The following is a 27,092-nucleotide window of genomic DNA, read 5'->3' as shown; positions in this document are numbered from 1 at the left end:
CTCCTCGAGACAGCGCCGCTGCGGTGGAGATGACAGATTGACGTCATCGGGACTGACGCAGAGCCGTGGCAGCAGCAGCAGCAGCAGCAGCATCATCCACTAACACACCGTGTCCCTCTCCTGTCTCCCACCGACACAGAGGTGTTTTCTCACCGAGCATCCTCCGCAAAATAACGGTAGGGAGAGCACCGACTCCACCGCCCTGCTATTATGAACTCTACCATATATATATATATATTTATTTATTTAAACGTGGCTGTGACGCCGCGGCAGTCGCAGTGAATTCCACTTCGTTGTTTGTTTGGTTGTCATTGTGAGGTTAGCAAGGCTAGCTGGGTTAGCCTGTGTGTTGACTGCAGCTGAACAGGTGCCCGGTGTCATCACTAGCTTCACAGGAGCTAAACATGCTAAGTGTGGGCACTGCTCTGCTGTTAGAGGTGAAGAAACTGCACTCAGCAGAGGCCATGTCCCGATGTGATGTCTGAGTGTGATTTATTATGCAATATTAACTGTAGCATCGCGATTTCCCATTGAGGAAGTGATTCAGGTTTAGTAGTGAACAGCTAGCCCCATCCTGCTCAGCTTCCTGGCTCGATATGTGATAGACTGTGTCCTTATTGTCTGAGATAACGAGGCTGATGGGAGCTGTCATGCACTGTGACATGTCTGCTTCACTTCCACATGTAGAGGTGTTTACGTTAACAAATCACTCCATATTCCCTGGAAAGTTCAGGGATGCAATTTCAAGATGTCAACCAAACAAGAGTGCGTGGTTAGAATTAAAAGCCTCTAACTTGTCACATGTAATCACATTTTGTGATCTGCATCGTTATATAGTGTTTTGTTTTGCGGGGGGAGAACGATTCGAGAAAATGTTTATAGATAAATTCATTGCAAAATCAAACTGGACAAATCAAGGTGCATCTTCATTTTAGAGCCAAAAAATCACAGCAACCCCTAACCCTAACCACAGAGGTGTAATACACTCAGGGGAGCTACCTTGACATTTACTATGGTAGTATGGCAAACTGTCCTGGTTAAACTGTATCAGTGAGATCACAGTCAAATTTACAATACCTATATTGTCATATTGACCAAACTTACAACTGATACACTAACTTAATGATTGTCTTTTTAAGTTATCAGTCTTCTTCAGCGGAAAAAAAACAGGTTACATATACCTGTAACAATCTTGCCATCTTACGACAGTTCATGCCATGAGGTCCTTCAAAGGAAACATAGGCGACATGGTGTAAAATGTCCAGTTACCTCCTTCCCACGTACCATTGCTCTTCTTTTCTCTCCCCTTTTCCCTGCTTACCATACAACATGCACTCCGCATTTTGCCCCTCTCAACTATTTTGTGTTGTAATCCCCTGCTGCCCTGTTCTGCCCTCGTCTCTGTTCTGCTCTCCCTCCCCTCCTCTCATGGTCCACCCTGTTTTCTCCCACTGCCACAGAGATAAAAGATAAGATGGCCACCTCCTCCTCCACTCTGGAAGACGACGAGAGTTTGAAGGGCTGTGAAATTTTTGTGCAGAAGCACAACATCCAGCAGATCCTCAAAGAGTGCATAGTGAACCTCTGCATCGCTAAGCCTGAGCGTCCTATGAAGTTCCTGAGGGAGCATTTTGAAAAGCTGGAGAAGGTTGGTTATAAAAAAGTTCTGTGTTTGTGTGACTTAGTTCTATTATTTGTAGTCTCTACGTGCACCTTATATTTTGATGTGGTGAGCTTGAAGTTGTTTGTTGCAATAACCTGAGTATGAGATGTGACATAAATGTATAGCAGTGTGTCCCAAGTAGTGATTTATTTGTTACATTCTTCTGATTAACATTTCTCATCATGTATCACAGTCTGTGATACACATGGTTATTAGAAGCTCATTTATGATGTGAAATGTTGTTTTAATATTGTGAAAACTTGTGTAAAATTTAAATCTCATTGCAGATGTTACCATGAACTGCACAGTAGCGCAGTTTTATGCATTAGAGCTATAATTTCAATTCCTTCAATGGAATCCTAAATTTATAAGGTGCTTTTTGAGCTGAATAACTTGGAATCTACTAGGTGACACACCATAATGTACATTTAAAGCAATTTATTAGGAACATCTAGCTAATACAGTCCAGTGCAACAGTCCTGCAAGAAATCCTACATTTAAATCTGTTTTCATGAGATTGTGATTTACTTTTATGGTCATTTTTAAATCTGCCGTTGCAAAACTTCAGATTCGGATTTCATATTCCCTTTAAATGGTCATTTTGATGTAGGGACATAAAAACTAAATACTTGGACAGGTGTTTCTATTGTACTGTTAAATGGGGCCATCGCTTGTTATATTCATAACAGAGCATTGCCTGGACACTGAAAAACAATTCAACAGTATAACAAATTACATCCTTCAAAAAGATTAAATAGTTATATCAACATTTCCTAAAACAATTCCAATGAAAACTAAATGTTATGATCATCATGGAGGGACTGTTGTATTAGACTGTGAGAGTTTAGTGTACATAATAAACTCCCTAGTGATTGTACAAATATTATACAGGTGTTATTGTGCCTAAAATCCAAGTTAACCTTAAAACAGGGTGTCTCAGGATTTAGCCTAAAAGGATGTTCCCGGCGTTTGGCTTTGATCAAGCAGAGATACAGATGGGTTTGCTCATGAGTGGATCACAAGATTTTGAGCTGAACAATGGGCTCTACTCTAACACTACTGTCACAAATAGATCATAAAGGTGTATGAGGTAGAGCTGTAGGCTGTTGATGTACTAAGGAGAATTTCGGCCTTGGAAAAAAAAGTCTCCTACAAGAGAAGCTATTGTGAGTAGACATGAGATATAGGAGGACTCAAGTTCACGATCCCCATGCCTTGAGGAGGGTCTCAATCCAGTGGTGTGTGTGTACGTGTGGTAGCATGTGAGAGTCATCTGATTTGATCAGCTTTTAAAAATGAAAAGTGATATTTTCCACATGATATCTACTACTGCAGTGCCCATACTAAACATGCCTGTTTGGACTGGGCTGTTTGCGTGGCCTGTGGTAACACTGGTTTCAGCTTTGTTTCTGTAACTGCAAAAGATCTGTTTCACCTGTTTTTTCAAAGTTCAGTGACATATATTTATCCAAGTATCAAGTCACATCCTCCTTTTCAACTATGGTCTGCACTGCAAGATATATGCTTAGGTTTTAGGACAGAATGCAAGTTTTAAGTGGAGCTGCTGTTAGTAGCGACTGTAATGCTGCATAGTCAGTGAACCAACATGAATACTAATGACTGTGATTGAACACAGAAGAAGCTGTACAGTAGCAAGCTGCAAGTAATTCATGCTGTAAAACGACATACACCGCTCACCTTCCCCGTGTGTATCCCATCTCAACAACATTTAAGATGGAAACATTTTCTTAATTGTTACATGAATGTGCTTGTGGCACAGTGATCAGATGTGTGAATATCATTATTAAGAATGGGAAATGACTAAACAGGGATTTTACACCCTCTGCTCTGGAATAAAAAAAACACTTTAATGTAAAATGAAAAGTTGCCTACATTAATGTAACTGCTTTGGGGTCAATTCTTAATGTGAATATCACTCTTTGAATAACCAGTGTGTTCCTCGCCTCTCTCCTAATTTCAACTGTAATTAGCCCTATAGCTCCCCCTGCGACCCACAAAGAATAAGTGGTGTAGCTAATGGATGGATGTATGGACAGATGGACAGACTCTTTTAATAATGCACCGCGTTAGGGGGTTCATTGTACAATTTTACAGCATTAGTTCTCTGAGAATCTAGCTGTGTATGTAGCTGTGGTGCATTGCTAGTATTACACTGTCGTTGCTGCTGCTTACATATAGTTTTTAATCCGACCCATTTCCACCTGTACATCTGTCATGATCGCAAAGCTAACTGCTACACATACTATTTCTGTTTACATGACTGGAAAGGTTATTTTTATCAAATACAGAGGAAATGGGGTCTGGAGTTTTGCCTTAATATGCACCAATATCACGAGGACACATATCGAGGACACCTCCTATGCTCATAATGTTTTCATTATATAAACATGAACTATTTGAGGAATTGTTTTAACGGCGTACACCTATTTTGGTGCAATGGTTTTAATGAATTCAGCCTTCAACTGCCACACTTGCAAAAAAGCCATTGACTCACACCACGTTAGGATTCCATCTTGCAATCACACACGCACAAAATAACACTATGATAAAATGTTATTATTGCTACTTGTGCTCTGTCTGCAGCTATGTATTATAAGGTAGCAAGCAACTAATGTATTCCTGGTGGAGTTGGGATTGAACAGTAATGCTGCTGCATTGTGGTCAGTAAAATCAAATGTATACAAGTGGTTGGAATAAAAAAACTCCAGGCCTCCAGCCCCTTCAGCTGCTTCAGGCCCTCAGTTGCCCAATACTATTCTCTTCAAGCTGTCCAGTCTTTGCTTGTGTTGTGAGGTCAGTCATTTGTGGAACTGTCTGCTGCTTTTGTGGTGTCCCAGTTATTTAAGGAGCTTACTGTGCTCCTTTCCACCCGCACAGGGACAACAGTTGTTTCAACAAGCCATGCCCATTTAATCTGGATTTGGGACCGCAGATCTTATTTTCTCAATTTTGTATTGGTGACATGATCCACACCTAAAACCGATAAAACATTGAAAATCTTCAGAATTGGCTACTGAGTTTACCCGTAGTCTGCCTTTCACGCATGAACAACACAGCGGGAGGTTTTCCGCGTTCACAACAGCAACCAATCCTCTGTATTATTCAGGTGAGAGGTGGAGCAGCCGGGTGCAGCAGACAGGCAGGAAGTGACGTATTAACTCAGGTGATCATGTTTACAGCACCATGAGTCTGACATCAGCTCTTTTCACCACAAACTCTCTTGACACATTCGTCGATGTCTTCTACGTGTATGACGGCACTTTTTCACCGGGAGATATTTGTTTTTGCGAATACACTCACTGTGTCCACACATTGACTTCTCTTGGATTTATACGGACATTATACTAGGAGGCCAGGTGGATAAAGTCCACAGAAAGTACAGGGTGTCTCACTCGGACATTTGCGTTCACACATGCACCTCCTCCGGAGACAATACGGAGGAACTGCAGAGTTCAGTGCATGTCTGAAAGCAGCTCACGTGTCCACAAATCTTATGCTTCAGAAAAAGGCTATAGTAGACGGAGGCACATTATAAATACAGACCAACATCCTGAATTTTAAGAGTTGGAATTAAATCAAGGGGTCAGATCTTGTCTCTGACTCTCTGAGTCATTCAGAGAAGGCATCTTTGGCTCACAACACAAAAACAGAGGATAGAAAATAATACACCTCCTCTGTCATCACATTTTCTCCTGTACCTCACCCTCCATGTTTGTTTATGTTAGTCTCTCACAGTCACCTTTCGTCAACACTGGTCGCCCACTAGAGGCGGTAACCTAGGCAACAGCAGAGGATTGTTAGACTGTAGTCTATTCTGTGTTCAATGAGCTCTTTTATTCACAAAGTTTATTCTTTCTGTCCTCGAATATATTCAGGTTTTTCTGTGTGCCCGTTTGATCACCAGGGTATTCTTTCTCCCCTTTTTGCCAGATCTAACCTCATTTCATATCTGCATAAGATCCATTTCATGCAGCTCTCACATATTTATCTCTAAAATCTCTTTGTGGCTTGTGTAGTTCTTTGATGTTTATGGTTTTTTTCCCTTGACATACATACATTTTCTTGCACATCACAAGCACACTTGAGATCACACTCAATCATCAGTCTGACTAGTTTGTTTTTGACTTTTGTTTCGATATAATAATATGTCTCTAGTCCCCAGTTGACGTTGTGAATCACTAAATAACAGGCGTCTCGCTCCCTTTCATCCTGCCTATTTATGCATGGTAATGATGCCTTTGATTTGTACAGATCAGTAGCTTCACATGGGTGTTCTCATCTTCTCACAGCTCAGTGTGTAATTGCTGAGAAGTGAACCTTCATTTCTGGCACACTACAGTGTCAAAAGGCAACATATTTGTAGCAATTTAGCATAGTGTTCTAACAGGACTGTCTTTTAACAGATGTTTACTATTTGTTAATATGTTTGTCACTCTTATTTACTTTACATTTGAAGCATAAATAGTGCTAGTCAGTTTACAATGGAATAGATGGTTAGTTTCTGTGTTAGTGTTTGTCTCAGTTGTCAATCATTTCACTTAATTTTTCTAATATTTCATAGGGAAGTAAAACCAAACTTACCAGAATGAACACACAATGAGCACTTGGACATACATCCGTGTGATAAGAACAACCTAAAATTGCAGATTGGAGTATTTTTACTTTTAGTTTGTTCCGTGTCTCATCTGCTAACATGGAGGAGGTGGGGTTTACGACCTACACAACAACCAGCCACCGGGGGTCATTCGAGTTGCTTTGCCTTCACTTTTGGGGGGTTGTCACCTTACATACAGTCCGTGGTTAATACAAAAGCTTATTAAAGAAAATTATGGCATACTGATGGTATTGAAACAGTGGTAAACAAAGAATTGATTGAAATACCACAGACTTATCATTGCATTTGTATTTTCCATAATCGTGTGTATATATAATATTAATAAGTGAATATCCCTGCAGAAGTCTATTTGACACAGTGAAATGCTGCTCTAACCCAGAAATAGTGACTAGATCTCATCAGTCTTCATTATTACAGATTTGTTTAACAGCTAAAATTGACACGCCTGAATGTGTGAGTGTGGATGTGCTACTCAGTTTATCAAGGGGTCGGCTGCCACCACAGATGTTTTATGGAATTGCATCTTCTGTTTGGCCACCATTATGAAAATTGGACTTGAACTTGACTTTGAAAGTTGTGACCTGGTCTCCTGATAACTTTTGTAGCACGAGCTTTCCACAGAATATATCAAGAACACCCCCCCCCTGCTGTTTGTATGTATATGTCTGTTTGTGGCTGTGAGTTGCTCTGTGGTATTATGACTAGCAGAATGCTCCCTGTGTTCCCTACACTCACAGGGCTGTCACAAGTTTGTGTCTCATGTGTCACAGCTTTTGTCCCTCATCTGTTCATTCATGTCTTTTTTCTCAGTGGTCACATCCATCCAAATTTTGTCTTATTCCCTTTTGTTTCCTTGCTTCTGTTTTTCTCACCAGTATCCTGTTTTACATACTTGAGCTTTCTCCTAATATGATTCCTTTCTTCTTTACCATCATTTTATACACATAACTGTTCCACTTAAACTTGCTTGATCTCTCTATGTCTCTATACTGAAACTGAAACAAAACACATTCCGATTTGAACATCTACTCGCTGGCTTCTGTTTACCTTTAGAATACATTTAAATTAGATTTAATGCTGTAAAGCTATATATTATTAGCTACAACCTATATATTTTTAACTCTCATATATATATATATATATATATATATATATATATATATATATATATATATCTGTCCACATCTACTGATTGTGTATTGCTCAACACAACATCATAAAGCATGCAAATGTAAACTAGGTCCCATCATGTTGCATCATGGGAGAGTTCCTCACTCTGTCTCTCTATCAATCAATCAGCCGCTCTCTCCCCCTCCCCTGTAAGATGAGAAGCCTTTCTGCGCTGCCATCCATTCAGCTGTCACCAAGACCTATCATAACAAATCTGCCAGTCCCTTCAAAGGCTTCTGATTGACAATTTGTCGGGGGGGTTGTTTGTTGAGTCTGCTGAGAGCATTCAGAAGAGAATTTGGTGTAGCTTTGATTATCTCCCCGTCTTCTACTTTTCCTTTTCTTTCTTTTACATTCTCCCTGTCTCCCTCTTGTTCTGCTCTGAGACCATCAACCTACACATGTGTGTGCCAGCAGTGTGTGTATGGTGTATTTTAAACCTAGAAAACGGACTATATCCAGCTTCTGTGTGTTCACTCATCACCACCGTGCTGGGGGCAAGGTACTCAGCCTGGGGGTGCATGCAGTGACCCAGGCCTAAACCTCCTCTTCCCTGGCCCCCACTCTGGGTCCCACCAGGTAAATTGGACCCCCAGCTCCTGTCTACACGGTGGTCCTTCTTTGTCCTCTCTCATCTGCCCGTTATATCCCTCCACCTTCCTCTACTAAGCTATGTTTTTTTTCTGAGAGCAGAAAGATGCGAACAGAAAAAACGCAGCATGTTTTTTTTTTGATTACCACAAATCATTATTTTACTTTGTCCTTTCTTACTTTATAAACAAACGGGTACAAAATGACCCATACAGTATGTATTCACTACGGAACACCTACCATTCATTTCACCCAGCTGCTTTTTCACATCTGATGCATGTAAGTCTTATCTTATAATCCATTACTAGTGAGAAAGACAAATATGTACAATACTAACTAGCTGTTAGCTAGCTAGCTTCTTTTCTGGTTAGCTAAACATAGCTAGATCAAGAAAATGAAACTCGAAATATAACAGTATATACTTAATAGACTGATTGAGCATTTGAGAATATGCTTTTGATTTTCTTTATCCAGAGTGCTAGTATTGCTGGTCGCAATCATTTCAGACTTACGGTTGACATGGTCATAAAGATGCTGTATGAAGAACAGGATGAGGAAGATGAGCTAATTCTTGGTCTTGATTCTGAGTCTGAAATCTCTGATGCTGAGGACCTAGACTTTGTTCCACAGGATCAAGCTGGAGTTGTGGGTGTGTCTTGGAATCCAGCTCTCCTCGATGAAGAAGGCCCCTTTGATGACATAGAAGACATCTTTTATGTCATCAAAAGCTCCTTTGATGAGCTACTTTGGACCATGTATGTCCGAGATACAACCTTGTGTTTTGATGGTGATTCATCAAAATCTGATGCCACGCCACGGTTACTCCGTGTGACGAAAACTCACTATTTGAGTTGATCCGATGAAAGCTCTAGCAGGAGTTTGTTAATATACACATCGTGTAAAATGGACAAAAATCCAATTTTGCATTAATCAAATTGGTGCTAGGGACTTTTTTTTGTCCAGTGATGATACACGTGTGTACCGAATTTGGTAAAGATCGGTTAAACAAGACGGACCTTCTGCGTTTTAGGGGGCACTGTTGAGCCATTTTCCATGCCAAATTCGAATTACTCCAGAATACATACATTTTCAACAGGCATGACGCACCCGCAAAGTTCGGTGAGTTTTTCGAGTATGTTCAAGCCGTCAAAAATGCAATTCATTTACCTCAATAATCAAACGAAAAGCGATAGCTAGCACATATTCAGTTCTTACTGCATGGTGCAGTCTAGAAACATGTGAAACTTGCCTTGTAGTAACTGAAACTCCCACCAACATCCTGTAATCATGAGAAAACTATACATTGGGATGTAAGGAGCAAGGTTGAGTTGTGTATGCAATTCTGAAATAAAAGCATGATGCCTCTCTGTTATCCCAGAACATGTTTTATAGTTTACCTGTTATTTCGACCTGATGCTGTAGGAACACAAATCTGCCTCTTACAAGTTGTTTAACTCATGACTGTTGGCATTGAGATTAAACTGAAGGTTTAGGTTTTAATAACTGTTGGTTAATTGAGGGTTAACATAGATAATTAATTAAGCCAGTGGAGAGGCGTCATATGGAGAGCAAAATTAATTTGTGTGTGCTGAAAGCATAATGAGAGTGAACATAATTTCTTTGGCAGGAGGACACACACACACGCACTTAATATAGCAGCAAACCGTCCATTGTGGTGCTGTAATGGTGTGGAACAGAGTGATGAGTAGACTGTTAGTTCTGCTGGTGTATCTGCTCTCTATGCTTCATTACCTGTGTGTGTGTGTGTGTGTGTGTGTGTGTGTGTGTGTGTGTGTGTGTGTGTGTGTGTGTGTGTGTGTGTGTGTGTGTGTGTGTGTGTGTGTGTGTGTGTGTGTGTGTGTGTGTGTGTGTGTGTGAGTGAGTGTGAGTATGTGTGTTGGTGATTGTGCAGCACCTTGTTGCTTTTGGTTCACTCGCATGCTTTCAGCATTAACTCGTTCACGTCACCGGACTGAGGCTACCTAAGGTAACTGCTTATGGATGTTTCCTCTTCTCCACCTCATCTTAAAATAATTAATCTTAAATCCCTTGATGGACGAATGGATATTCAGATGCTTTTGCTCTGCCACCCCACTGATCCGCTCTCGTGAAAGCTTGGATGCTTTTGTGCTGAACATAATGGTGGTTGGGCTGATGAACATTTGTTCACAGCTGTTGCGATGAAAGTCATAACTTTAGTTCCTATCTGCTCGGTGCAAATTAGCTCAGGGGCAGGACAAAACAGGAAAGGAACATTATAATATGACTCATCTATAAATGAGTTGAAACTGTAATTGACAGTGGTTTAATAACGGCAAATTTACATGGAGCATGTGTTCATGGGACTCGATGTGTGTCTTCTTTTGTCTGCATCTTAATTTTTTGGGTTAATCTCTGACCCACTGTCACTGTTTCTCCAATGGAAAGGCCATTTTTTACAGATCGTCCATGCCCTGCTTACGAGCGTGTCCTCTGTCTCCTCTTCTAGCCCTCCTCTTCTGTCCTTTCTCTCTGGCACCAAGGCCTTAGTGATGACGCAGGGACAGCGGAGGAGGGGGGGCTGATTCTGTTAGCACTGATTCTAGACTAGAAAATATATTATTAAATAGATACAATTTACGGGAGAATATTAAAAGAGGGCTACTTTACATTTGAAAAGGTATCTAACGGTGGTAGACATAGATTTTACACTTTCTCAGATTGAGAAAGAATAGCAAAAAAAGTCAAATGGCTGGAAAAAATATGACTAAACATGGGTTTTGCTAAAAAGAAAAGCTAAAACCAAAGGTTTATCTCATTTCAGCTGTTCCAACCTTATCTTGGACTGATGGGGACTTCCTGTGTTTGAGCACTGGCGGCACAACAGTATTCAGAGTTGTTGGGAGCCAAACATTGAGTCCTCGCTTGGTGTCTGACCCTTTGACCGAATAGGAAAGCATGTGGGTGGGGCTGGAAGAACAGTGAGGACTGAGAAAGACATGGTACAGAAGAGTGTCTGGTACAAACAGGGAGTGTGTGGCACAATGATGAATCCCTGTGAGAATGTTTGCAGCCATTTGCTGGTTCAAAACACACAGATTAGGCCATTTGGTCAGAACAGAAGTCTGTATTGAAGGGTATGACGTTGTCCCTTCTGTGAACTGAATCACTGTATGTGTTGGTGTGAGAGAGAGAGAGAGAGAGAGAGGGAGACAGACAGACAGACAGACAATCTGTCAACAATCGTCAGAGCTGGTGTGTGTGCGTCTGTGTGCGCGCGCAAATGTAGGTGTGTGAGCTTCCTGCTCAGACTCTCCACCAACTGTTCAGGATGCTCACGGTACCCAGTTGTCATAGTGACAGGGGGGAAGCGAGAGGAGACCGCTCATTGCGCCACCTGATTGTGAGTGTGTATGCGCGCAAGAGAGAGAGAGAGAGAGAGAGAGAGGGAGAGAGAGGCTAGAAAGCAGACGGAGTTGCGCAGTAGCGATGGAGAGACAAGCTTTTTGCTGTGATCAGTGTTTTCATCAGTAGTCTTGTTCTTTAGCTGCTGTGTCGTGGGGATTGCAGATATTTTGCCACTCGTGCTCTCTCACTCACTCTTTCATTCACTTGAATTCTCTGCTTAATTGCACACACACATTCAAACCTGAGTGTGCATACACACCCACACACACAGAGGGCTGCATGCTGTCGCTGTGCTAGTATGGCAAGATGCTGCTGTGCTGTGGCATGTGTATGAGGTCGGGATCCATGTGTGTTGATGCCCATGCAGTCTTTGACACACACACTTTGACTTGATGCCTGGTGCCTCTGACAGGCTGAGGGACACACAGTAGGCCTGACCAGGGGCCCTCCATGCCATGGTAAATACCTCTGCTTACAAACTTTGTCTGCAGTTAGCCTGTGAAACTAACCGGTATGAGGCAGGAGTGTGCAAGTTTTGTTGCAAGGTAAAGATGCTTGTTAGTGCCAGGTGACACACAGCAGAATGTGAACAGTGTTTGGTAGTTGGTGATTCAGACTTGTAGTCTAGAGTGAGGAGATAAAACATATATCATATGTTTGCAGTGCTTGAATGGACTGGAAATGTGTTTTGGCTTTGCTGTCGCTGTCTTCAGAGGATGAATGTGTCTTACCTGATTGCAGACCTTGCCACCTTGATTAAGCTGGAGCGGTGAGCTCTCCTCTCCCCCTGCAGTCTGCCTGTGCATTTATTTGTAAGTGTGTGTGTGTGTGTGTGTGTGTGTGTGTGTGTGTGTGTGTGTGTGTGTGTGTGTGTGTGTGTGTGTGTGTGTGTGTGTGTGTGTGTGTGTGTGTGTGTGTGTGTGTGTGTGTGTACGTATGTACGATGTTCTGTCTCTGCCTCTCCTCCTGCTGGCTGTATTCCCTCAAGCAGTGACTCTGCGTAAGCAAGAAGTGTGTATGTGTGTGCGCGCATGCCTGTGGAGTATGTTTACTTCTCTGTCTGTGTGCGCGTGTGCGTGTGTGTGTGTGCTTGTGCTTGTGTATGATCCGCATTATCAAATAGTTTCAGACAGACAGTGTACATGGCATCACAGTGAGCATGGAATGAACGGAAAGATAAAGTCAGGGAGTGAAATTGAGAGACAGAAAGTTTATGAGATGGAAGGAATGAGTGAAAGTGCAAGCTGATGGCTGCCCTCTACACAAGTGAAACTGGCTGATGTTTTGTATCGTTATAGAAATGCTGTATTACTGTGTCCATTCCCATTACATGATGTTGGTGGGGTGATCGAAACAGTAGATAGTGTACAGAGAAGTGTGAGGTCTGTATTTGACATTACTGTCTGTGTTCAGGTAACGTGACAGTCTCCTCTTTGTCACCTACTCTCAGCACCTCTCTCTCTCTGGCTCTCCATGTGTCTGTGGTCCTCTTGATATCTCTGTCACAGGTCGTCTCACTGTCTCTGTTTACTGCTGTCTGCTTAAGATATTCAGTAACCCCTCTGCTCCCCACGTGTACTCATCTCCTCAATATGCTTCATAGAAAAGGGTGTTGTGTTCTACCAGCTGTGATGCTTCAATAAATACCTTGAATTATTAATAATTGTTAAAATTGTCACTGGTTAATTTTTCTGTTGCACAACTGTGTTAGCCAAATGTGAAAAATGAAGCTGTGAAGGGCATGAGTGCATGAACCCAGTTAAGATAACCCCCCCCCCCCCCCCCCCCATCCTTCGTCAACACTACACCTGGCATTCTATTGGTTAGGGAATTTTGAGGGCAGAAAAATAATCAAAGCGCAGAGGAGAATTCTGAGAGCAGATGTATCACATGCGTGCAAAATCACCGTGAGAGCGAGAAGCGCTGAAGCTGGAGCACAGGAAATCTGTTCAAGAACAAAATATCAGAGTCCAAGTGCACAGTTTGAGCACAAGCAGAGTAAAGAACAAGCAGGGGCTATTTGAAGTGCGAGCGCAGGGCTTTGAGTGAAAGCATTACAAAATCTGAAAGTGAAATCAATAAATCCTGCTCTCAAATTGAAAGACCATGCACTTGAATACATTTAAAAAAAACTTCATGTATCTATTTGGTATGGAAAGAGTTGTGTGTCTGTTGCCTGTACCTTCATATTGAAATTTGATGAAAGCATTCCTGCTTGACCAAAATAATCAATCATCAATTGAATGATCGATTTCTACTCCAAACTGAAGTGAATACAGTGGATTTGAATATCATGTCTTTCAATAGTTTGTTTAGTGATCAGACCAAGAAAAATCTGCTCTATGTTCTCTCCCTGTTTATTTCTGTCTGTGTTTCTGTGCTGCAGTGAGAGAGTGTCTGGCAACACTTGACCATCTGGAGTCTTGTCTCTTTGAGACATCTTGTTTATTTGTGACCGCTCAATAGAAATGCAGTAAAGCAACAAATAGAAGAAAGACCTTAAATCTACTGAAATCTTGCTTAAAATGTGTTTTGGTTATTGTGCCAAAATATGTCGGGGTGAATAACTGCTGTCAAGTCAACTCCCACTGAGCTGTTGGACACACTAAGAAAGAAAAACACACTCAGTGCCAGCAGGTGGACACAGATACACACCAGATGCTGTTAGTTGTACCCATACACTCTGCTCTGGATACTGGCTACCTTTGTACAAACTGTTATCCTATTGCCCTTGTCTCGCATATTAGGAAGCTCACAGTGGTTTTATGTTATCCTATGCTAAAGTGTTAATCAATTTGCAATCAATATTCAACACCTGCAGAGTATTCAGCAGTTGAAACAACAGCCAGACACAAGCATCCTGTCTCCCCTTTCATGTCTTTATATACATCATATGAGAGGAGGAGAGTACCTGGTTAAGCCTTCTTCTGTCTGCATGGTTAAACCTGCATATATTATTATTTGAAAGCTTTCACTTCATAAGGTGGCAGACACATGCCCCAGACAGCATACACTCAGGACAAGGACATCCTCATTACTTTCTCTGAGGTCTATTCTGTTTTATTGTCTGACGTGATTAAAACCGCATGATGTTTGCTGTAAGACCAAACACTGTGTTTGAAAAGGTTTGTCAGCTGTTTATTGTGTGATCATTCGTGAGGTGGAAGAATAACAGATGCTCTCATATGATCTTGTTCTTGCCTAAAGCAACGGTAGTTGCGTGTGTTGGTTACGCAGTCAAATAATTGACAGTGTTTTTATAGATCTATCTGCCTTTTTTTAACCACTGAATACATTTTTCTTTCCGTCTCTTACTTCTTTTCTACTCAGTCTGCTCTGGTCCTTGAATCTGTTCCTTTCAGGATTCCTGGACACTTGGTGCAACACAGTAAACCAGAGTGGAAGATTGGAACCATTATTGGGGGGGGGGGCATTACACAATGCACTAACAGAGTAAACAATCAGTGCAAGATGGTGGATCACACTGATTACCAGTGTTTGTACTTATACTGTACTTTTCGGATGATCTTTTTTCGTACAATTTCTTACATGCTTGCCTTCTTCATCTTTTCAATCCAATTGGTAGAATATCACAAGTCCACTGATGTTGTCACAGCTAACCTGTTATTTTTTATTCCAGCTGGGAACTTATCAGGTTCCTAACCCATTTATATTTGGTCGAAATGCTCCAAATGGGTCAAAATAAGGTGCACGAACTGGAACGGAACCTGGTCAATGTTGGTGGAAAAGGATTAATTGTGCCTCTCTCTCTCTATGCATGTCCGTCTACCAATCATGTCTCTCCTTTCTTTTTACAGGAAGAATGCAAGCAAATCATGGCACGTCAGAAATCTAACAGCCAGTCAGATTCACATGATGATGAAGTTTCCCCCCCACCGCCAAACCCAGTTGTCAAGGCCCGGCGCCGCAGAGGAGGGGTCAGTGCCGAGGTCTACACCGAAGAGGATGCTGTCAGCTACGTTCGCAAGGTCAGCCTTGATAGAGTAATGCATAAGCAAACATCTGTGACAGAACCAGTACATGCTTGGCTTGAATATGCAAACTCATCAACATGTTCTAACACAGACACTTCCAGTCAATGCCTATTATCTATTATAAAATGGATGAATCCATATTTTGCTGCTCAAAGCTGTTAGATGTATCATACACAATATACGAGAAAAAGAGGGAATATGTAACCTTTTTAAAACTTTTAACCAAAATGTCACACATACGTTGTTTATTTAGAGCTGGAGACCTCTAAAATATCAGCTCTAAAAGCTGTTTTGAAGCCTAGTTACACGGCCAAGAAATTGTCTTTCCATGGGGGAAATCTAACTGGAAAATGTTAGGCTCTCTAATCCTTTACCCTGAATAATAAATCAGGTTATTGCAGAAGGCTGTGCATATTTTACGACAAAATCTGAAGGTAAATTTAGACTTTTTATGCTTGGAAGCACTTTGCATCCGTGGCTTCTGTGACAACATGACATACAATATGTTTGAAAGGGGAAGAGAAGTTAAAATAATTTATTTTGTAAAGGGACTTCATGTTTTCTCATTTTGGACTGTGAGGCTTATGTCAGTCACCTTGTAACCTGTTTAATGGAGCTACAGGGAAGGGTGCTATGTAACTCACCTACACACACACACACACACACACACACACACACACACACACACACACACACACACACACACACACACACACACACACACACCCCCCCCCCCCCAGTCACGATTTCATTACTGTGCTTATTCCATTGTGATTTACTTGAGACACCATTAATTGCCGGGTAATGACAAAACAGCATGAGCCCAGTCACCACGCTGTAATCACATGGCCACTGAAGCATGCTGTGTGTGTGTGTGTGTGTGAGGTGTGTGCTTGAGGTACGTGCACATATCGTGCACATATCCAAAACTGACGTTGAGGCAGATATTTCCTCTAACTTTAAAGAGCACTTGTCATATTAACTTTTGGACTGTTGGATTTCATGTATTACAGCCAGCATCATTCTGTTTACAATGCTGTTGAAGAAAAATAATATCAATATGTTATTTGCCATTTGAAATTGTCCCTCTTTCCCCCATCTTTTTCCCCCAACTGGCTATAGAGGCTGAAGATGTTTTAGCATTGGCCTGGTATGTTAGAAAGGCCAATTTAGAGTGATTCAAAAGCTGGTTGCAAACTGATAACAAGCTGATTGCCCTGATATTTCATGATCCACTGGGCGACAGTACAGGAAGTGGATCATGTGATTAATGGTTCGGGTGCTGACCTAAAATCTGATTCTGAAAAGTTTTATACCACTGAGCCTCTGGGTGTATGTGCCCTCCTCCAACTGAGTTTCCAGGCCACAACAGCCTCTTTCTCCTTCTGTCCACTGGGTAGCCAGGCTAAAGCAGTGAACAGAGATTAAAAAAGAAATTATTCTACATGTGATGTGGTTGTGTGTGTGTGTGTGTATTTGTGTGCATGTTGTGCAGCGCTGCATGGTCGTCTTCATGTGGAGACATCTGTTGGTATAACGTAATTACAGCCTACCCGCTCCTCTCCACCACCACCAGAGACAAAACATGTGCACACTTAGATGCACACACGCACACACACACACACACACACACACACACACACACACACACACACACACACACACACACACACACTCCTGTCTCTCTCGGTTTTGAAAGGATTCATTCAGTCTTCTTACTCTTTCCTCATCTCTGTTTCTGTTACTGTTTACTTTTCTCACCCCACGGTATAAGGAGCTACTCTTCAAGGATGCCTCTTTTTTAAATACAGACTTATGTGGCTTTGTTGTGGCTACAGACGTTGCCATTCCCTCATGATCACACACACCGCAGTCCGGGACATGAAAATGCATGTTTTATGAATGAGTTCAGGCCTCTTGTGAATTTTTAAGGGCCGCATGACATTTTGAGCGTAATCCCTGAACAGATGGGCTTTCCCAAAAATACACAGACACATATGTGGGATATTCCTTTTAGAGTGTGCCAATATGCTGCTCTTTAATTACTCAATTTAGTCTGCTTTTGAAGTCAGGGCTATTATGTATTTATACTGGGTTGTTTCATATGTCCACCTGCATAGTGTTGTTGCAGTCCACTTTATTATAATGGATTTTTACTGCTTCGTCTTATCAGGTGATCCCAAAGGACTACAAGACCATGACCGCCTTGGCCAAAGCCATCTCCAAGAATGTGCTGTTTGCTCACCTGGACGACAATGAGAGAAGGTAGAAAACTTTTTTGACCCAAATAACTTCATATCCCACTGTGTTGAGTATGTATTTGTAAGCTGATAAAATCCCGCAGAGGCCCTTGTTCCAGTTGAGTGTATTGCCCTTGTGGCCACTGTGTGCCAGTGTTGCCTGCTTTGAAACCATCCCAAGTCTGCGGAGATACCGACAGAGAGAAAAAGGGGTTAACATGGGGAGATGAGGCTGAGGAGGAGGAGGAGGAGGTGGCAGCGAAGGGTGGGCAAGGGGACAACTGGCTGTGTCTGTTTGTGTAGTTAGTTGTTATGGTAACCTATGGATATCATGTTGTGTATATACTGTATATGGGCGGTGGTGCACCGATACATTGCTCAGAAATCAAAAATTCTCCATAGTACTTTAGAGAGAGAGTGAGATGCCAATTCCACTCTTGTCCCTCCCTTTTTTTCTTGCCATCTGCTCCTATTCATTGTTCTTTCACATTCCTCCTCTCTTCACCATCCTGTCTCTATCCTTCCATCTGTCCCACATCTCCACTGATGAGTGGGTCTGGCTCTGGCAGTGAAGGGGGTGTTGTGGGAAAGGCTCTCAGGTGGCTGGCCGTCCCGCCCGCCAGCCGGAATAGTGTTTCATTGGCGGGGAGAATCCATTATGTCCCATGGAGAGGAAAACACCGGAGCTTTCCTGTTGGCTAAAGCCTCCACAGACCAAACCCAAAACACACTCTTTCCAGTCTTTCGTCAGCTGACAATTTACCGTGCTCCCTTGGCACAGGCTCACAGGCCTCTGATTACATGTCAGTGCCCCTGAAGCAGCCCCGAGCAGAGTGCAACATGTGATAGATTCGGACAGTCTGAAAAACTATGTACTTGGGTGGCTGATGTGGCAGATTAGAGTTACACCACAAAGATATGTGGCACTAGACCCTAAACCATCAGGTTTTAATGCACCCAAGGCCTTTTGGCATGCTCAGCTATGTAAAGACGGTGTCGTCAGCCCATGAAACCATGCATGATGTCGAATTTATTCAACTGGCTGTCATGTTTGCTCTCTCGCTATACTGGGCTAGCATCGAAATTCGTTGTTGTGGTATTTGTGGGTGAACAGGCAGCTAGAAATGCAGACGGCTCTTAGTTAGTGAAAACCTCATCTAATTTGCTGGATTGCAAGAGGAAATGGCAGATAGTTGGCCTTGCCTTCTTCCTCTAACTTGCTCTCTCTCAGCCTCCCTCCCGCTCCTCTGTTCTTCCTCACTCTTAACTTCCAGCTGATGGTGCTGGACGGCTTGCTGCTTGGCTGGCTGGTGGCTTGGTCGCACTGCGGTTGTGTTGCGGTTGTTGTGCCTGGAGCCACAACAGACAGAAGTATATTGATGTATAGCAAATGTGGTCCTCCAGCAATAATGAAAAACTGTACAAAGCAGCCAGCTGGCCTTACATGGCTTCATAGATGTAGAGTACACCACATGATCTCATGGGTAAGGCTTGGCACAAAACTATGCCTGAGAAGGTGCATGTGTGATTTCTGCTCTTCCTCAAATGTTGGTGATATACAGCGTAATCTATATGCCCGTTGCTACTGGCAACACAACAGAACATGAAACTGAAGTCAGCTTTAGAGTAACAATTTTGGCTTGTTGATGCCCTCTGTCACTGGCATTGATGAAGTCACGGTATGAAGTACTTTGGCTTTTTTAGATGTGCCAGAACTGTCAAGCACTGACGCACATTAGCAGATGGAGACTGATTCCCTGATCCTCCCTCTCTGCATCTCACTCCTTCTTTCTTTCTTGCTCTCCCTCATTCTGCAAACAGCTGGGTTATCAGGCGCTCTTGTGCATGTGGCCTGTGAAGAGGTAGTGACAGCTGACTGTTGCGCCTTGACAGCAGGAAGAGGAGTCAGTGCGAGCATCACGGCATGACAGATAGTTAGATATGGTGTTGAGCTGTATGTCTTGTTTTTTAAAATTTTGTTCAACTATCATCTTTCATTCGTGAAATTGCTGTTTTTGATTGAGGGCTTTGTGTGTCAGACAGAAGGAGGAAAGATAACATAATACTTTGTGTGTCTGTGTGTCGGTGTCTGTCTGTGTGTGTCTGTGTCTGTGTGTGTCTGTGTCAAGGAAACAAATTGTGTGATTAGTCATTCAACAGTTATGTAAGATGAACACCACACGATTTGTTCTCCGATTAGCACTTTATTATGTTGTCATCCCCTTCAGTAATAAGCACAATCAAAAACAACAAAGCCTTCTTGGTTTCCCCTTCTTTCTCCAATGCTCTCTTTTTCATCTCATCACGTTTTTTACTTTGTAGCACAGTTTTTTCTTTTCTTGTTCTCTTTCACCCTGTCTCTCGCTCTTAATCTATCTCATCTTCTTAAATTACTTATCTTCCCTTCTAGGAATCCAGGAAGCCTGTACTGGCTCTGTATTCAGTGCATTTTTACTGAGCTTAATAACGGACATGCATCAACAAGGCTCCCTTTTCTCTCGCTTTCTACTTTCTAATTCTCGTTTTCTGCTGCAGCCATATACTCTGCTGTGTTTGGGCATGTTTGTGTTTAGTTTTATTTTACATCAAAATCCAAACCCAAACTTTAATCTATAACTATTTCCTTCTTTTGAGTTTTTTTGTCTGATATACACATTCTAAAATATTAAATATTAATATCTTGAGTAAAGTCCTCAGTCCTTGACTCGTTCTATGACATTATGTTGTAATAACTGAACTACACGTGTTGACCTAGCGCGACTTTCATATAGTGTCCATATGCACACAGCTGGCACTGCAGGATCGAGAGGGCTTCCAGAAATTATCTAGTTAGTTTATTTAAATCCCTATTGAGACAACTCCAGAGGATGGACTCATTATATGCATTGTTGTTGCCTGTCAGACACACATCAATATGAATAAATCAGTATGGGAAAATACGACTACTTTTTCCAATATTTCTATAAACTACTTCAAAACACAAACACATGAGTATCGGTGGGTTTTTTTTCAACAGTAAATCTGCCTCATTCGTTTTCTGTTGGGGTTGAGGTGAGATGTGCATACAAATAAATGAATGGACCAGGCAGAAGAAAAATGATCCACAAGGGCATCATAAGAGCAGAATATTACTTAATTTTATATTCTGGCGGCTTCCTCAACTCCCATTGTCAGCAAAGTAAAAGATGTCAGCACATAAAGAGGGACATTTCAAAGAAAAGCAAACTTAACTTTCTCTCTTTGTCTTACTTTGCTCAAGAGCCTTTCTACCTGACAAATAAAAAATATGAAGTGAGAGAGATGTGGTATTGTCCCTCTTTCTGCTGCCTACACCAATGGTTACTGCAGATTTTGAGAAGTCTTGAAAAGCCCTGAATTTCCTCAACCTTATTAGGTATAAAAAAGTCAAAAATATTTCAAAACTTTATTGTATTTGATTTGATTGTGTCCAAGTGATGTTACAGAATTTAACTTGTGTTTTCCTCCATAAAACTCAACTGACAAAACACTTTCTTATGTGTTTGGGTGATTAAGCAAACAACAGCAATGCGAATTTTTAAATATTTTGTTTTGTTATATTGTTTCTCACAATTTGGAACGCTGCCTGCAAATATATGAACAGAAATTGTGATGGAGATTGATGGACCAACAGTATGAGGCTGCTGTGCTTTACAGGTACACAGATAAGGAGACACACTCTTCATGCGTGTACATAATCAGGCATAAAAATACCACCATCACTACAAAGGAGGACCTGGATTACATTATGATGAATGTGAAACACACACACACACACACACACACACACACACACACACACACACACACACACACACACACACACATTCTCAAGTATGCATGTCAGACTTTGTTCCCTTGTGCGTCTGTTCCAGCTGGGAATGTGGAGTCTTTGATTAACACACCATTCCATATGTCAAACTTTATGGCCTGTAAGTTTCGAAGCTCCACCAGCCGTATGTGTGTGTGTGTGTGTAGTCCATCTTTCCTCAGCTGCCCCAAAGTGAAACCTTAGTATATTTTGCCTTGCTGATTTCAGTAAATTGCTACTACAGTTAATTATTTAGATTTATATTGCACTAGTTGACATTCAGTGTTTTGCTGGTTAAAAATATAATCTATGAGGGAATGACCAGGCACTACACCATCAGAGGGCAGTATGTTTGTGTGTTTATCTTTTTGACCTTGGCTGGACTCTTAGCTGACGTCTGAAAATGTGCCATGTTGTGGCTCCCAGCGGGCTACAGGGCGGAACTCCCTATTTGCTGCCCATTAGCTGCCATTGATGGCCTCATTATGATTTGTGCACATAAACAGACTCGCACGCACACTAGATAAGCTTGGAACAGGTGTTTGATTTCATATTGTGCTGAGCCGGGGTTTCTAACACCCGAATCAGCCTGCAACCACCTGTCTCAATACTGTAACCGTACAGTAGTCGTTATCATATCGACTGAAACTATTATCTCATCTTTCCACCTGGACGTCTGATTATTCGGTTTTGGTTACAGTTATTTCACAGCACTTATAGATGACAGTTTTCAGATTAGAGGCTTTGATGAGAAAATAGCAGGACAGAAATATTCAGGTCATTATCATTTGGACCAATATCTATATCAAAGATATCTGGCCTCAGTCAAATTGTCACGTTTACAGGTGTTTGTGCGTATATCCTTGTGCACATGTGCATGCACATACAGCCTGTTTGTCCAGGTGCGCCCTCAGGTGAGATTTGCTGGCCTATCTCCCCACCACTTCCCCCATTAAATGCCCATTTCGAGATAGTCCTTTAATATGGTCAACAGTAGCACTATCGCCTGGTTATTCTTGCACTTCTAACTGTAATAGTGTTTGTTATCTAATTTCCTACTTGAGTGATATGAAAATAAGATCTCTGATAGCAGGCCTGTTTTTGGCAGCTTTCGTGCACACCTGGATAAATGACCTTGATGATCTCCTCGTGTCGTATGTATGAGCGCAGCAGCGGAGAGAAGGCAGGGAGGAACAGACACAGGAGCAATTCTTTCGGGGTCATATTCAGTGATTCATTCAAATCTGGCATTTACTTTTCCCTTGACACAAACAAAACCCTTAAAAATAGACTCATAAGCTCAACACGTTGTATTCTCCTGTCTGCCTGCATTAGTCTAATGCCCTCATACCACAAAACACTCTCCTGGTGAGACACAAGAGGCTCTCTGTATAACCGCACAGTCTGGCAGGCATGGGGAAACCCTGTTAATCTCATTCCTTGAGCTGTCTTCATCGAGTTTGCAATACTGTAAAATAACATTTCCATCTGGTAAGAAGAGTTGTTACATTTTTTTCCGATAGGCACCCAGTTGTAAATCAAGCAAATAGATGACTTCATCTTTAATGTGCAGAGCCCGTAATCCTCAAAAACAAGAAAGCACTCTAAAATAAACAACTTGTAGTGGACCCCTGAAGAAGCACTATTAATATAAAAAGAAATTGCAGTTACAAAGTTACAACTAAGGACTGAATGTGGCACGGAATTGTAAAGAAGTGGGTTTTACCGCATCCTGCCAGCTTTAATCCTCTAATTAACAAGCAGAGTAATGAGTTGATGAAGTGACCGATTAGTTGACCTCTGACCCCTAAACTCTGACCTCTACACCTTCCCCACTGGCCCCTGCCGATGGACAGGGAACATCTTTAGTGGACTGTTACTCCTTTTCTCTGCGCGGTGCTTAGAAGGTGCAAAGACAATAAATAAATCAGTGAGTGTCAGAAAACTTAAACAAACAGTAGCGAATTGACTGACACCGAAACTGGCCGAGAGAGATCTGTGTCGCCTCATGTTCCAGCGGAAGTTTATTTAAGGCCTATGGAACTAAGGGAGAAGTCAACAAAGAAGATGCGGCATGAGATAGTGTGCTGCGTAGCCATATCAGATGAACCCAGCTCTTACTGTCATATCTGATAGCTCACTCATTTGAATCATATCAATGTGTGAGAGACTCGAGCTCAGTGCTCCGGTTAACATGTTCATATTTTCAACAGAAGCGCACTGTTGATGAAAACACTGCAGCCACACACTGCATAGATTAACATCCACATAGACACAGTGACGCTGATTGTGTTCTTACCTAACATCAGCCCCTAGAGGGTGTTTTTGCCACACACAGATAAAACAGATATTTCCTTTCACTTGAGTCATTGCTTCTGCTAGACAGACATACGCATGACCCAGTACCAGACACTATACACATGTGCAAACAAGTACATATTACATGCAAGATTGTTGGATGCCGTGTACACACTTGTGTTAAGTGACCCCCTGCAGGCTGTCCTTCATAGCAACATATTGAGCAGGGGAAACAGGTTGAATCCCCCTTTCTCACGAGGATGACTATTGAGGAGTAGTCTCTGTAGTGTGTGTGTGTGTGTGTGTGTGTGTGTGTGTGTTGGCTTTAGTTATTTGTGTGTCCCTGTCATTGAGGGAACCTGTTTCTCTGTGTGTTCAGGTGTAAGAGTTGTGAGGATGTTTGACTGCATGTATGATTTGTATTTTATGGTGGGCTATGCGTCATATACAGTCTGCAGAAACAACAAATGAGCAGGTTTCTGTTGTGTGTTGTTTAGTCTATTTGTTTGCCGAAGTGTTTGTGTTTCCTGTCCCACTGTTTTCCTCATTGACCATCTGTGTGTCCTCTTCCCGGTTCTTCCTGACAGCCTGGTGGTCCTCTTTTTCCCCCCCTTTTCAGTATTCAAAACTTTCTCTCTCGCTCTCTCTCTTTCTCTTCCTGTCTTTCTCCCTCTTGCCGTCGTGCAGGCTCATTCACATCTACATCCACACTCGCATCCAGTCCCTCCCCCACCTTCATGTGTAGTCTTCTCTCTCTGTCCCCTGCATGGCTTTGTGCTGCTGCCACAATGCCAGGGGCCAGGCGATGAGGTCACTCTCCACAGGAGAGCTGCAGGCCTCACTAAATCTCGACCATCCCCACCGCCATCCAACGCACAGAGGACTAACAGGCCAAAGATCTCACCTCCCCCAGCTCATCATGTCTTCGCCTTCAGCTCAGACAACGTCACCTTTATGCTGATGCAAACAACAGGGCACGCACAAAAACAAATCATTTGTAGGACGTTGAAATCAGCCAGTCTGCACTTTCACAAGCCAGTGCAAATATACATAAACACACTCCTACATGCACACCAACAAGCGCACACATGCACGCACAAACACACAGTAACACTACACACAATTGCACAGATAGCTGGAAACTTTTGTCCTCTTTCATAGCCCTCTGCTGTGTTTCAACCTGTCCCCTGCTGTCTCTTCCGCCCCCTGTCATCTTTCTCCATCCTTCCATTTATCCATTACTCCATCCACTACTTCATAAAGTAATGAGTCATGTAGTAGTGATAGTGTCTGGAGTCCTTTTAAAAACCGGCATTCCCTCCAAAATGTACCCTAGAGTCTGTGTAGTACAGGATTCCAGCAAACTATGATTCATCCCTGCCTTTTCAGCTGCTTATACCATCAGTGTGGGAGTGTGCATATGCTTGCATGTGTGGGCATGTGTCTCCCTTTATGCACTTGTGCGTAGACGGGTTTTCCTGTTTGAGTGTGTGCAGAGGTACTTGTGTGCAAGATGACTGACTCCTGCACTTGGTTGACCAAAAAATTTGTGTTTCTGCAAATATATGATTGCATAGTGTATATGTGAACGTTTGACCTGCAGTTAACAGGAAAGGGGAGAGAAGCTGGCCTCTGTCCTCTGTTTTGGATCTGAACAGCAGTTAGATCAAATGTCTCCAGTGGGAGAATTGAATCAGTGAATCAATTTAATCTCTTCTTAAGAAATGGCTCTTGGAAAAGAATAACTTTGACTTCTCAAGAAAGAGATAGTTAAGAAGAACAAGTGCGATAAATGAGGGAAAGATTATCAAAAGTCAGCGTTAACACTTGTGAACGGAGTCACCTGTGTGCTTGTCCAGTATTATATTTGTGAGGAACATCACCAGTGTCACGTTTAATTTCACGTGGATGAAAATGTAGGGTAAATGTGCGATTGTGCATGACAGTGACTTCCTAACCAGTGCTTGCCCCTGTTGTGAGGACATGACGTTCCTGCAACCCTTCAGTGCCTTTATAGCTCAGCCAAGCCCAAAGTACAACCCACACACTGACCACCACACATTAGCTGAGGACAGAGCAGCCCAGCGCCCTATAAAATAGCCAGGGTTGGCCCATGGCCTCCTATTGTATACATCCCGTCTGCTTTGTCTATGCTACTGTGATAGGTTCCAGTGCACAGGCACAGACAACAGTCTTGTTATAGCGTGTTAATTCTCCCATGACCTCCTCAATGGTTTATTGGTGTCTCTCCGGTTGAGTTTCATTTAGATCAGAGGCACTCAGCCCATTTTCAAGCTTGACAAGTTTCAATATGCGAGTTTGTGTTTGTAGATTTTAGTTCCAGCAGTCAGGCTTTTAGGGAACACTTTAGTTTGAAAGTTGATACATTAATGCTGCTATCTTGTAATCCACAATACGCGAAGAAACGTAACCATCAAGAGGGCAGCTACACATGAAAACGTTATACATCACAGTGATTCTGGTATATTTGCAGTATAGCTAGATCTGTTACCTCTCACCATGAACTCAGAATTTACTCTGTCAATAACTTGCAATGGGTTACACACATTATGAACAGTGTGAGGACAGAAACACGGACAAATCGCCTACGCCAAGGTAGATTAGCCATTGGCTCACCATATTTCATATACGTGTGTCGAGATCAAATAGAGTATACACAGTTTTCTGCAAGCTGCTCACATTAAACACATATTCATAGATATTGGTCTACACATGGCCAATTCTTCTTTTCGAAAATATCTCTGGATTTATTTCTTATGAAATTCAACCAAATGTTAAAAATTTCAGAATGTTAAGAAAAGGGGAAAAACTTTATGGGATCTGCCCCTGATCCATATCTGCATCAAAAATTGTATCTTTTATTCCCTGACATCTACCGCTTCCTTCAACCAAGTTCTGTGGAAATCTGTTTCTTAGCTTTTGTGTAACGCTGCTAACAAACAAACAAACAAACAAACCTACAAACGCATAACTTCTACATTAAAAGAGCCTTCTGGCACTGCCCTCTGCTTTTTTTATGACTCCAGAGTGTTTGTAAGCAAAAGAAGGAACTTTTTTTTAACGAGATTGTTTTTGGCCTTCCATACTCTGATAATATATTGTTATGCCTCTTAACATTTTCCCTGTTTGGGTGAACTCCTCAGAGCTTGCGGGTAATAAAATGTTCTTCTCTTCTTGATCAGTGTAGGAAAAAGGCCCAGACCTAATATCTGTGATTTATTTACATCTCAAAACAAATCAACCATTTTTGAGGTGATCAGAG

At 42.1% G+C, this 27,092-nt stretch overlaps 1 protein-coding gene across 2 annotated transcripts in view; it reads left to right on the top strand.

Annotated features, from left to right (window-relative positions):
• prkar1b (protein kinase, cAMP-dependent, regulatory, type I, beta) overlaps positions 1–27,092 on the top strand; it is a 60,285-nt gene continuing 33,193 nt past the window's right edge. Inside the window, exons 1-4 of one of the 2 annotated variants that reach the window (XM_034592446.1) lie at positions 1–176; positions 1,461–1,648; positions 15,266–15,436; positions 17,616–17,707. In XM_034592446.1, the coding sequence (XP_034448337.1) occupies positions 1,475–1,648; positions 15,266–15,436; positions 17,616–17,707 (437 nt within the window). In that variant the 5' untranslated portion in view covers positions 1–176; positions 1,461–1,474. Of the gene's footprint in view, positions 177–1,460; positions 1,649–11,538; positions 11,906–15,265; positions 15,437–17,615; positions 17,708–27,092 lie in introns of those variants that run through there. The other variant, XM_034592447.1, reaches the window with a different exon arrangement.

The sequence above is a fragment of the Hippoglossus hippoglossus genome, chromosome 8 (genome assembly GCF_009819705.1).
Source record: "Hippoglossus hippoglossus isolate fHipHip1 chromosome 8, fHipHip1.pri, whole genome shotgun sequence".
Taxonomy (NCBI): domain Eukaryota; kingdom Metazoa; phylum Chordata; class Actinopteri; order Pleuronectiformes; family Pleuronectidae; genus Hippoglossus; species Hippoglossus hippoglossus.
This window is presented reverse-complemented; position numbering and strand designations above follow the sequence as displayed.